This window comes from Stenella coeruleoalba (genome assembly GCF_951394435.1).
Source record: "Stenella coeruleoalba genome assembly, chromosome: 1".
In the NCBI taxonomy this organism is placed as follows: Eukaryota; Metazoa; Chordata; class Mammalia; order Artiodactyla; family Delphinidae; genus Stenella; species Stenella coeruleoalba.
This window is the reverse complement of record NC_137169.1, coordinates 115,462,177-115,475,631: the sequence shown is the minus strand read 5'-3', so window position 1 is coordinate 115,475,631 and position 13,455 is coordinate 115,462,177. Positions and strand designations below refer to the sequence as shown.

Below are 13,455 nucleotides of genomic sequence, written 5' to 3'. Positions count from 1 at the left end.
AGACTACAGTCCAAACTGTTAGCAGTTGTTACTTCTGTGGACTTCCATTTCCAGTCATGATGGAGTAAGAGAGACCAGGTTTATCTTCCCACCTTAAATACCTGCATAACTGAACAAAATGTGTGAAACAAAGGTTTTCAGACATTGGACAACAGGCAGTGCGAGAGTGATTCTTGAGAGAAGGGAAATAAACAAGATGAGTCCTATGATTGTTTTAGCTTACTACCTGGAGAGAGTTTCCAGGCTGCAGTACAGGGAGGGGGGAAGAGCCCCGTGGTCTCACTGAGGAGACAGAGTTTAGAGTTCAGGGAAGTCAAGACAGCTAGAAGTTGCTGGGCAAAATACTAGAGAAGAGGGAGCTGCACAGAGAACCGTAGAGTTCTGCAGGGGATCCTGTCAGGACTTTGAGTACTAATCTGCACATGCATGTGAAGAAATGACCCAAAGCCTGGGAAAGAACCACTAGAGAGGAGAAGGCAGAACAATCCCATATTGAGCTCACATACTGGCCAATACAGACCTCCTGATACTACAGGGCATGATATAGAGATTTCAAATGGGTATTGCTTTAATAGTGGTGCCAAATTAGACCTAAGCTAAAGGCTGCTATGGACCCATCCTAACAAAACTTAAAAAGCAAGCCTCAGAAGGACCAACTAATTCCAAGTAACTGCATCCTAAACCAAAGCCCAACGGTATCTAAAGAAATATAACAAAAAATCCAGCATGTTAATACCATAAAATTCACAATGTGTGGCATCCAGTCAATGAATGTATGAACCCAGGGTCAACCTAGCTGTCCTGTTTTCTTATCAGAGTTGGCAGGAGGTGACATCGTGGGGCTTATTTAGCTCATTGGATCATTGTCTGTTTTTTTTCCCCCAGGACTCAGTTTTCACCCCAAAAGACCCTGGATCCTGACCAGTTTACACAATGGGGTCATTCAGTTATGGGACTATCGGATGTGTACCCTCATTGACAAGTTTGATGAACATGATGGTAAGATAACAGTTTCTAGGAGGAAGCTAAAAGAGATATAAATACTTATTGTCTTCTGGAGTAGTTTCAACTTTCTTTAGGATTATAGAGCATGGGAGGGATAGAACTGGAAAATTCTGAATAAGAATCACCTTAGAGACTAGGAAGCATAACTCTCTTTAACGTGTGTTGCCTGCCTTCTTCCCCAGGTCCAGTACGAGGCATTGACTTCCATAAGCAGCAGCCACTGTTTGTCTCTGGAGGAGATGACTATAAGATTAAGGTATAGAGGGTCTGTCATGACTGGGAGTAAAAGACAGGCAATGTGAAGTTTGGGAATTATGGAAGGGACTAAAAACCCAGACATCTCATTCATACAGAGCTCAGGCTTTTGACATTATCCAGAGCACTTATCCAGCAGACATTTATTGAATGCTTACTGTGTAGCAGGCACTGTTTTATATTTTTGGAATTCAAAAATAAATAAGAAATGGTTTCTGCTCTGAAGAGCTTTTGTTCTAATGGAGGAGTTAAATATATAGCCAAATAATAGCGTGTACAGTTTAGTGAGTAATACAATAGAGAGATAACCAAAGTGAAATAGGGAAGGACAATGTCGGTACAAAGACAAAAAGATATGACATAGCTGGATACATTTGAGAAACTATAATTAGTTTTGTGTGGATAAAATCTGGACAAAAGGTGAGAGAAGGAGCAGAAGATGAGAAGGGCCAGATTATGGAGTATCTCTTTGTAGTGCTCAGAAGTTTAGATGTTATCATACAAAAAACAATGAGTCATTAAAGGCGTTTAAGTAGAGGAGTGACATCAGATTCACATTTTTTTGAAAAGGTTACTTGAGTGGCAGTATAGAGAAAAGAGGCAGATACCAGTTAGGAGACTCTTACAAAAGTCCATGTGGGAAATGAACAGAGCATGAGCTTAGGCAGTAACATTAAAAATGGAGAGGAGATGGGGGACTTCCCTGGTGGCACAGTGGTTAAAACTCCACGTTCCCGATGCAGGGGGCCTGGGTTCCATCTCTGGTCAGGGAAGTAGATCCCACATGCATGCCACAACTAAGGAGCCCGTGTGCTACAACTAAGGAGCTGGTTAGCCACAACTAAGGAGCCTGTGAGCTGCAACTAAGGAGCCCGTGAGCTGTAACTAAGAAGCCTGCCGGTCGCAACTAAGGAGCCCACGTGCCGCAACTAAGACATGACACAACCAAATAAATAAATAAATAGGACTTCCCTGGTGGTGCAGTGGTTAAGAATCCGCCTGCCAATGCAGGGGACACAGGTTCGAGCCCTGGTCTGGGAAGATCCCACATGCCGCGGAGCAGCTAAACTCGTGTGCCACAACTACTGAGCCTGCGCTCTAGAGCCCACGAGGCACAATTACTGAGCCCGCGTGCCTAGAGCCTGTGCTCCACAACAAGAGAAGCCACTGCAATGAGAAGCCCATGCACCGCAACGAAGAGTAGCCCCCGCTCACCACAACTAGAGGAAGCCCGCACGCAGCAGTGAAGACCCAACGCAGCCATAAAGAAATAAATGAATAAACAAACAAATAAATGGGAGAGGAGATGGTTGCATCTAACTGAACCAGAAAAATTTACTTCATGAAAAAAATAGTCTTCATAAGCTACCTCAGGGAGTTATAAATTATACAGAAGAACTTAGGTGACAGGCATGAAAAGTGACAGCTGCCTGTAGAGAAAAGAGGCATTAGAATTATAGGAAGGACAATTCTTTCTGGTTTCTAGGTTTTAGGCACTGATCCCGGGGGCAGTTAGTGGAAGCTCAAATCACCTGGTAGGCCTCAAAAGCTCCTAAGGGTATCACTTCCTTGTAATATTTCTAGTAGAGTGATGACCATTAAGTATTAATAATGGTTAACTTGGGTTCCTTATGATCTGTTTAAGAGAAAGACTGAGTGACATTGAAGAAAAAATTGTTTTTCCCCAAATCATTAAATTTTTGAAAAGGAGTTATCTTTCATTTGTACAAAATATCCAGATCAGTAGAGCAAATCAGTAGAGACAGAAAGTTGATTAATGGTTGTCTGGAGTTTGGTGGGGGGTTGGGAGAAAATGAGGACTACTAATGGGTATAGTTTTCTTTTGGGGGTGACGAAATGTTCTAAAATTTATTGTGCTGATGGTTGAACAACTATGAATGTATTAAAAAAAACACTGAATTCTATACTTTAAATGGGTGAATTAGATGGGATTTGAGTTATATCTTAGAGCTGTTATTAAATGAAGAAATTAGCTAGCTGTTGGGTGTGTACTGCTATTATGCTGTGGTTTAAATTTATGTTTCTCTAATGAAAGTGGGATTGTCTCGAAAAGTTATGTTTATGGACCATAATATTGTTTGCTATACTCAGATAAATGTAATATTAGTGTAATCCTGATTTACAAAGAGAAAGACAGGAATTACAAATGGCCAAGGTCTAAAAACCCTATAGGTCTTTCAGAATTCACAGTGCTGGAATTTGATAGAGGACTATAAAGGAGTCAAGACAGTTTGAAGCTAGAAATATGAAAGTTTAAAATACTGAACTCTATAAGAGGAAAAAAAGCTAGTTACAGGGCTTCCCTGGTGGCGCAGTGGTTGAGAGTCTGCCTGCCGATGCAGGGGACACAGGTTTGTGCCCCGGTCCAGGAAGATCCCACATGCCGCGGAGCGGCTGGGCCCGTGAGCCATGGCCTCTGAGCCTGCGCGTCCGGAGCCTGTGCTCCGCAACGGGAGAGGCCACAACAGTGAGAGGCCCACATACCACAAAAAAAAAAAAAAAAAAAGCTAGTTACAGAATAGTATTTATGGTATGATCTAATTTTTGTGTGAAACTCAAACTCCACTGTGTACATGTATATTTATTTATAGATGACTCAACAGATGAAGGTGAAGGTACTGGAATATTTTCACTTTTCATGTTATTTACCTTTTCTCATTTCTGCTGCACATACCTTTTGAGCATGTACTAAGTGTTAGCTGCTATGTTAGGTGCTAGGGGTATAGTGTTGAGCATGATGGACAAGGACTCCACCTTTAGGGAGCTTACATTCTTTTTTGGACAATCAGACTTAAGGGTTATTCAAATTTGTTACAGGAAATGGGATTACCTTTTGTGATTTATGAAAGAAAATTTAACAGTTTTTAAGTAAAAATAGGAAAGAATAGTAACAAGCTGGCCTAGATAGATTATAAACAAGCGTTAAATGTTATAGAAGGAAAAAAAGGCATCTGACCTCTTATTTTTACATTTTTGGGCGTTTTTCTGGATGGGAAGTGTGAGCTGTTGTACACTTATGGTCCTGGTTTCAGCGTCTTCCTCAATTGTGTCCATTGATGCCTGATACTTTGGTAGTTGGCTTAATTTCTTATCTGAATATGATGTTTTTCTGCTTAGCTCAGCCTAACTGAGCAATGCAGTATTTTCCATAGTGATGAGTTAAAATATGTTTGCATGATAGATGAGTACAGACCATGAATATATGGGCATCATTTGCCATCAAGTTAGGAGTCTAACAAAAGATGATGCTATATATTATATCATTGTTTCCTTTGCAGTCATATCCATCCTACTTTGTCTTATCCTGAGCTAAGGTGATAGGTAAGCACTAAGTAAGGGATCTGTATTCAAGCGAAGAACACAATAATGCAGTAGAAAGAAGAATTTCAAGTTGAGCCTTAGATAAGCATCTTGTCTTACGTTATCAAATACAGATGGTTTCTTACCAGAAAAAAAGAAAAACCTTTCCATAATTTTATCTTTAGGTTTCCCTAGCCTTGCCCTTTTTCCCTCCCCACATTTTGTTTAGCTGACTTATATTTTCATTCATGGTCTTTTCCCCTCAAACCTTAAACAAGATTCCCTATCAAGATTCTTACCTATTTAAAAATGACAAAATATAAATCCAAACTTGTTTATTGAGAAACCTGGGCCTTATAGAGGTGCAAGACCTTATGTCCTATTCCTTAGTTGAATTTTTCTCTTCGCAGGTTTGGAATTACAAGCTTCGGCGCTGTCTCTTCACATTGCTTGGGCACTTAGACTACATCCGCACTACGTTTTTTCATCATGTAAGTAGCCATTGTGGCTCTTGTTTTAGAGCATTCTTCAGTTTCCCTGTAGGAATCTTCTACTTGCTCCTCAAGCATCCATGCTTTGATAACAGAATTATGTTATTTGTTCTTCTAGGATCTGTGAGGTGTTGACCTTTCTGCTTTGTTTCCTTCTTCAAGAGGAAGCACTCAGGGTTATATTTGAATTTAATTTAATTGGATTCAGTGGGCTTTATGAGGAAGGCATTGATTCTCTGTAGGGAAAAGCAGAGATTTGATTTTAGGTTTGCTGAGCTAGCACACAAAAGTTTGCAGGCTAATCACATGTAGGGTATTATTAAATAGTGTGTCTAGAGGAAGGTCAAGGTAAGATGCCATTTTGATGAGTTAACAAATGTTTTGAAACATTAACAATCCTGCGCTTTTATCCTAGGATTTTAGGGTCTGGTAGAGGCTATTCCTTTAGCCAAGCTTACTACCTTTCTTGATCTGTTAGGTATCACAGTAGACAGATACTGAGTTACAGATTAGAGACTCCCAACCTTTTAATCTAGTCCCAACCTGACTGGATTTCTCTATAATTATATGCTATTAGAATTCTACTATTCCTTGACTCTGAGTAAACTAAGTCTCTTGAATTAAGTAAGAAAGAATATAATGAAATAAGCAATAAATTCCTGGCTAATAATACTTTATTTCCTTTTTTAAAATTAAAAAAATTTTAGGATAGAATAGGAGACGATGAATGCTAAAATTATAGCTGAAACATTTGAGAATGAGGGCCATTCAATAAGATAATTTACTCAGAAGGAACTAATCGTCATTGCCATTCAGGGCTTGCTGAAGGCTCTTGCCTAGAACAAGTTGCCATTCAGCTGGAAAGTTATGAAAAGCTTATTTCCTTTTATTTTTTCAGTGTAATAAGTATATGTGTACCTTGTGCTTATTAAGTTCGTTGCTGAACACTGGAGATACAACTGTGACTAAGAAATACTTCCTTTTCTTAAAAAGCTTGAAGACTCTAAAAGGGCTGAATTGTTTTTACACGTTACTTTCTGCTTTGTTTACTGAGACTTGGGAATTTTTTGAGACTGGATGGTCTGACAGGGAGAAGTCAGACTTTAAAGCAGTATTCCAGGGGCTTCCCTGGTGGTGCAGTGGTTAAGAATCTGCCTGCCAATACAGGGGATACGGGTTTGAGCCCTGGTCCGGGAAGATCCCACATGCCGTGGAGCAACTAAAGCCCATGTGCCACAACTACTGAGCCTGTGCTCTAGAGCCCGAGAGCCACAGCTACTGAAGCCTGCGTGCCTGGAGTCCATGCCCCGCAACAAGAGAAGCCACCATAATGAGAAGCCCGCGCACCACAAGGAAGACCCAACACAGCCAAAAATTTTTTAAAATAATAATAAATAAATAAATTTATTAAAAAACAAACAATATTATAATCTTAGGGTTAAAGAGAAGAAATCCTTTCACAAGATCTTAATTTACAAGATTATTTATAAATATAAATCATATATACATATGCACATATGTAAAAGTGAATGTAAATATGTTTTATACTATTTGCCTCTGAGAACCTATTATGTCTGGCTTCCACTCTTAAACCTTATAGCTGAAAGTGCCGAAGCTGGGAAAAGCTGGTAGAATGGTAAGGAGGAATAGATAACTAGCCTGGTAAGTCAAAATTGCTTAGAAACTAGCTGAGACGTTAGGCAACGGAATATTTCCTCCAAAGAGAGAAATGGGTTACAGCAGCCTGGAAGAACACATTTGTTTCATGTTCAAACCCTTTGTCTGGAATATTTTTCAGGAATATCCTTGGATTCTGAGTGCTTCAGATGATCAGACCATCCGAGTGTGGAACTGGCAATCTAGGACCTGTGTCTGGTAAAGCAGGAGACAGCTCAAAAAACTTTCATTTCCTAGTATTTTCATAATCAGCTTCTCTTCAGAATAATCATCTCCCTTCACTAATGGGTTATGTCCGCTGATTAATTACTGATTATATTTGTAAGACACTCTTGTGTATAAAATGATAAATACAGAAGCAATCTCATTAGTAATATATGAACCTGGATTTACTGGTCATTTCTTACCAGGCAAAGGAGGTCATATAGCTAGGCTTTTAGAACAAAATTTTTGGCTGGTTTTCAGTTCTGTTCCCGTGAAACCTGAGTCAAGATCTAGACTTCTGTCCTGCTTTGTATTTGGGTGTAGAGCTTTCCATAAGTATGTAAGGACCATTTAAAGTTATGGCCTTTAAGAGGGATACCCCACTAAAATCTAACATAGCTTCCAGTATGAATTACTAAGATTTCATTTATTTTAGTATTTTAATGCATCTTTAATCTGAGAGGAAAGCTGTACAGTCTCAGTTCTCCTGAAGTTAGTAATATGTAGATACTAAAACATTACAGGCAAGAAGAGAGCCACTCTTGGAACAGCTGACCTTGCTTATTATTATTAGTTCAGAATTGTTAGGATGACTTGCCTTTGCCTCCAAAAAAGTATAATTGGACCTGCATCTGCTCAATATGGAACATGGTATTTAGCATGTAGGAATCTGTAGATTCCTGCCTCTAATTTGGTATTGTCTTTCTTTTTTCCTCTTGCAGTGTGTTAACGGGGCACAATCATTATGTAATGTGTGCTCAGTTCCACCCCTCAGAAGACCTGGTTGTATCAGCCAGCCTGGACCAGACTGTGCGCGTTTGGGATATTTCTGGTGAGCTGCCCAAGTTCAGGGGACAACCTAGTGGTGTCTGGCGCAAAACTGCAATTGCTTAAAATAGTGAGGGTAGTTGGCTTAGAACAGGAAAACTTAGAATATTCTGTTCTCATGTAATAGTGTCTTTGATTTTGAGGGTATTAAATCTGCTTTACGGTTCTTCGTGTTAGATGTATTCTAAGAAAAGTGGCTGCTCTAGAAAATCCATTTTACGTTGAAGAAAATTTCACCTTTTAGTTCAGTTTTAGGGAGTATTTGATTAAGAATCGAGCTTTCCACTAAAATAAAAAAAATCTTTGACAAAAATAAATTTTGGGAGTAGATTAGTGCAGGGAAGCAGGGCTCTTGGATCCTGTGGCTTCATTTAGAAATAGGAAACTCCTTCTATTATATATCTTCTAGTGTAAGGAGCATGAGGGTTGGACGAGGGATTTTCACGTCCAGAAAACCTTTTAACTGGCAGACTTCTAGGATGAAAAATAACTTGTAGATTTTGGAGTGTTGTCATGATCCCTCCTTTCACAGTTTGTATACAGTGTCTTGATTTTGGGATAAGGATTTAAATTTTTAGTGCTTTATAGAGGAGAACTGAGAATTTAAATGCAGAGGAAGGACTGTACCTATGAGATTGACATGCTGGAAAAATGGAAGTGCTCTGTTGAGAAATGGAATAGGGAAATGAAATTCTAAACGCTATGGTTCTCTGCCCAGTTAAATTTACTTATCACTTCCTGAATTGTTTCTAGTTGTTTGTTGCCTTAGAAATTCTTAGAGATTGGGTTCTCTGAAAGGTCCATGACTAGACCACAGAACACTGTTTTCATTCTGTAAAAGGAAGGACTCCTCATAGGTCCTTGCCTGGTTCTTTGTGGTAATAAAGAAAGTTGATAACTTTTCCCAACTCCCTTGTGGCATGATGGGCTGGGGCAGTATAATACTTGCTGTTTTAACAAGCAAGATAGACAATTTGGATTCCTGGGTGTAGCATTTGAAATGTTATAATAGCAGGTGTTTAAGATTCATGTAGTATAGAGACAAGCCAAGGGGAAGATGAGGACAGTTGGAAGTAGAACCTCTGCATCATGCTGTGTTTGCAGTTTCAAAGGTTCAGAATTAGAAGGGAGTGGTATAAACAAGACTGTCTTGGAGATAGGGCAGTTGTCCTCTCTTCTGCTAGGGCTTTTGCCATTGCAGTTTTTCGTCAGACTGGCTAGGCTTTTTGAAGTACACCCAGATGTGACCAGCCATGCCAGCAGAAGGTGTTAGGTACAGGCACTGTGAGCTTGTGTCCTCTCCTCACTGCTAGTACCAGGGAGCTTACTCTTCACTCCCGCAGTAACCTAGCTATGGCTTTCCATGGTTTTTCACTGTGCACGCATTCAAAGCACCCTCTCTGTCTCAGGATATGGGAGCCTGATGGGGTTGGATCCCGGGTCATGCTGTTCCAGCTGATCAGGGGCAATTACTTAGAATAGCCTTTCCCAACTGGGGATCTGTGGGAGAATTATGTGCTACTCAAACACTTTGAGTGACTGTTTTCTCAGTTCTTCTAAGAATGGTATACAGGTAATGCCATTCTAGATCATAGAGAAGTTCATTTGTTACATGCATAGACTGGTGGTTTGGCCACTGGGGCTTAATTCTTTCATAGTGCATCGGGTTGGAGGGGCCTTATACTGCTCCACTCTTAAGAGTACTGTTTATGCCACCTGATTCTGGCAGAGCAGGTTCCCTGTGGCCTAGCTAAAGCAATTTGGGGCACTTAGGTGAATGGATTCTCTTTGGTCATCATGAAATGCCCAAGGCAAGAAATCCTTTTCTTCACTTTTGTAGGAAAACATATTTGCATCAGAATCAAAGGCCCTAAAATCAGAGAAGAGAGGGAGAGGGTCTGACCCCATTGGGTTTATGCTTGCTCTTGAATGTGTGAAGTGCATGGATTACTATATAATAACATTACAATTGCTATACCTAGCATATGTGATACTGAAATTTTATGCTAATGTTACTAATGTTAATTCTCTCTTTACCATTCTAAGTGTTTTTCTGTATTCACAACTCTCTTGATTTCCAGTAACCCTTTAACCAGAGTGGAAGGAGATGCTTTGGTATTTAACCAAGTGGAAGGAGCTTTTGGTTAGACTTACGCATTCTTTCCTTTTCTGGAAGTCAGCATACTCTTTTTAGCAGAGTTATTTTGCCTGGGTTCAAATAAATCTGAACACAGGAAGAGAAATTAGCAGTCAGCTCTGTTAGGAACCAGAGTTAATATTTCCAGTGTTTCCAGGAGGGAAAAAGTTAGTTCTGAGTCAGAGAACAAAAACCCTCAAATTTAGAGGACTGGTGAAAATTCTAATCTTTCTGAGTGACTCTCTTTGAAGGGGGACACTCTCTGAACTAAGTAAATAATAAGAAAACAGAGGTCTTAAAGGAAAACCTGTCTTCTTGATACCCCTCCCATTAGGATTAACCCACAGGGCTTAGCTTAACTTGATCTTTTGTATTAGCCTGGCAAAAAATATTTGCTTAAAAGGGAATATATTTACAACCTAGATTTAAAAGATAGGTTACTTTTTTAGCTTGAGCTTCCAGGTAAACTGACAGTGAAATTATTTTAATGTGCTTATACTTTTGCATGTCAAGCCCATATAATTCAGCCTTAATCTTTGAAATGACTACTAAAAAAGTATTAATTTGCTGCCAAATCCTGTCCTCATCCCTCTCTTTTTACTACTTCCCCTGGTTCCCACTGGGAAGTGTGCGTCAAACTGGTCCATTCTGAGTGTGTCCTCCCCTCCCTCTGGATCTGAGTAGCTGCTGTAGAAATTTTCCATCTGTCGTTCAGTCCTAGTGAGTAGCTTGTCGAAGGCTCAAATATTTCTTCTCTAAGTATCTTCACTGCCTGTCACTATTCATCTCTCTGTTTTTGCTCTTCCCCTTTTCCTGGATCATTACAAGCAAGTGCAACAAAGGCTTCCATTCTGTCATACAGCTTTCCATTTAATGTGTTTGTTGAAGCTTATTGGAGGTGAAGTTCCTCGCAGCTGTCTGTCTTTGTATCTTCCTTTGAATCTGTTTCCTGCACCAGACTCATTAAAAAGTTGACAGATCCCATTAAAGGGATAAATGAAATAAGTGAAAGGAGACATCCCTATGATGATGTATTTTTGAAACCTTAGGAGAATGAATTTTTTTTAAAGCATTGGTTTTATTTCTTTCTACCTGTTGGCTAAATGCTTATCATGGACAGAGTACAAGATAATTAAAACTGTCATGTCCTTTTAGGCACTTGCTTCTCTAATGCTGATGTTTAGGTGCCATTGTACTAGAAGAGATACATTGTAATTTTAAAACAATGGAGATAAATACAATCATTGAACTTAAGTTTTTGTATTTTCTTACAGGTGCCAAAATTTAGGCTTAAAACTATGTAGGTTTTATTTTAAGTGATAGCTTTTATTTCCCCCCTATTACAGATATTTGTTCTTTTTACTTTATAAGTGCCAGGTAGTTTCATCTTCCTCTCCCCCCACCCCCAAATACTCCAAAAGATAGGATTTTAGTCCCAATCCTATTTTCTCTCTGTAAGCTGGTATAATTATCCCTGCTTGCCTACCTCGAAGCGTCATTACCCAGATCAGCTTTGAAAACACAAAGTGCTTTTCACCTGTAAGGTAGTAGTGTTACTGTAATTTTGGTTCTGACTATAGCACAAAATATCAAATTTTAAAGACAGGTTGTGGTTGAGCCATAAATGTGGGCCCTATACAAATAAGACTCTCCTTATCTTGGTGTCTTTTTTGTTTTGTTTCGTCTGGTTTCTTCCTATCCTTCTATCTATCTATTTATTTTTGGCTGCGTTGGGTCTTTGTTGCTGTGTGTGGGCTTTCTCTAGTTGCAGCAAGTGGGAGCTACTCTTCGTTGCAGTGCACGGGCTTCTCATTGCAGTGGCTTCTCATTGCAGGGCACGGGCTCTAGGCGCACGGGCTTCAGTAGTTGTGGCACACGGGCTCAGTAGTTGTGGCACATGGGCTTAGTTGCTCCGCAGCATGTGGGATCCTCCTGGACCAGGGATCAAACCTGTGTCCCCTGCATTGGCAGGCGGATTCTTTTTTTTACTTTTAATTTTCTTTTAACATCTTTATGGAGTATAATTACTTTACAATGTTGTGTTAGTTTCTACTGTATAACAAAGTGAATCTGTTATATGTATACATATAGGCAGACGGATTCTTAACTACTACGCCACCAGGGAAGTCCTTTTCTGTTGTTTTTGAATTATGGGCTGATTTTTCCCTTTAGTCTCCAAAAGTTTTAACAGCAAGATACATATATTCAGGTCTATAACCAGTCTTTTGAGCAAGTGTTTAAAGGGATATGACAGTTTTAATAATTTTTGTCCCACGCTCAAGAGTCAAGAAGAAGATATGAGTACACTTTTTGCACAATTTGTAGTTTTACAATATCATCCACCAAATAAGCTGTTTTATATTTGATAGTTTTAGTTTCCTTAACTCCTTTGGAACTTCCTCATGAGTTGCCTAGAAGCTTCTAGTTTGAGAAACACTGAGCTGCGTCCTCCCCAAATGACTTTTCTTTTAAAATTTTTTGAGATGATAGAAGAAAAGTTGCTATAGATTTCATGAAGTTGAAAGTAGAAATTGAATGTTTACCATTTGAGACCAAATTTCAAGAATATTGAAGAATGGAAATGGGTGTTATCTCAAGTAGACAGCTCTTGAGATGAGGTTTGTTGAAGAAATTAGCTATGTCAGAAGTTTGGATTGTCCTCCTCTGGGAAGAAGTCCTAGTAATGGGTCTGTTAAGGGAGGAGAAGAGAAGATAGTGAATGTACTTCACTATTTTGAACAGGTTTTTTTTTGTTTGTTTTTTGTTTGTTTGTTTTGGCTGCACCGCACGGCACGTAGGATCTTAGTTCCCCAATCAGGGATTGAACCCGTGCCCCCTGCAGTGGGAATGTGGAGTCTTAACCACTGGACCTCCAGGGAAGTCCCTCGAACGGTTTTAGAAAGAGATAGAGAGAAGCTCCTGCATCTTTCTTTAGTCTCTCTAAATTTCTTTTTCCCTTCTTTTTCCTTAATGTTAGTCTATCACTGTACCTTTCTGCATTTCTGTCACTGTGCTCTTTTTGGTAACATTATGTTTACATTTTTCATCCCACTCCTTACCCCTTCAAAGGTCTAAGGAAAAAAAACTTGTCTCCTGGTGCAGTGGAGTCGGATGTGAGAGGAATAACTGGGGTTGATCTGTTTGGAACTACGGATGCAGTGGTGAAGCATGTACTGGAGGTACTTATCTCTCAGGGAAACAGTGACAATATGCCGTTCATTTATTCATTCCTTCAACAAAGACTTATGCAGGGTTTACTGAGTGCCAGGCACTATTTGAGGCACTGAAAATAGAATAGTGGGTGAGCCAACAGAGAAATGAAGCTTATGTGCTACCTGAGGGAGAGTCATGTTACCTTATAAACATGAAAGCTGGCATGAGCTCCATCACCATCCCAAAGCAGAGCCCATTGTCAAGCCTCTTGAAGGGGAAGGGGAGGATAGTTCATCAAAGTTATTGAGAACCAACCATGTGTAAATAACTTGCATGCATGGTGGGAAAATAGAAAAGCATAAGGGAAACAAACTAGATTTTAAA

General features: G+C 39.6%; 1 protein-coding gene across 2 annotated transcripts in view; it reads left to right on the top strand.

Moving 5' to 3' along the window:
• The window catches only part of COPA (COPI coat complex subunit alpha), a 50,409-nt gene that overhangs the window by 2,022 nt on the left and 34,932 nt on the right, over nt 1-13,455 (top strand). For both annotated transcript variants that reach the window (XM_079931949.1, XM_079931948.1), the window contains exons 2-7: nt 886-999; nt 1,188-1,261; nt 4,992-5,072; nt 6,871-6,947; nt 7,676-7,785; nt 12,988-13,097. In XM_079931949.1, the coding sequence (XP_079788075.1) occupies nt 886-999; nt 1,188-1,261; nt 4,992-5,072; nt 6,871-6,947; nt 7,676-7,785; nt 12,988-13,097 (566 nt within the window). The remainder of the gene's footprint in view (nt 1-885; nt 1,000-1,187; nt 1,262-4,991; nt 5,073-6,870; nt 6,948-7,675; nt 7,786-12,987; nt 13,098-13,455) is intronic.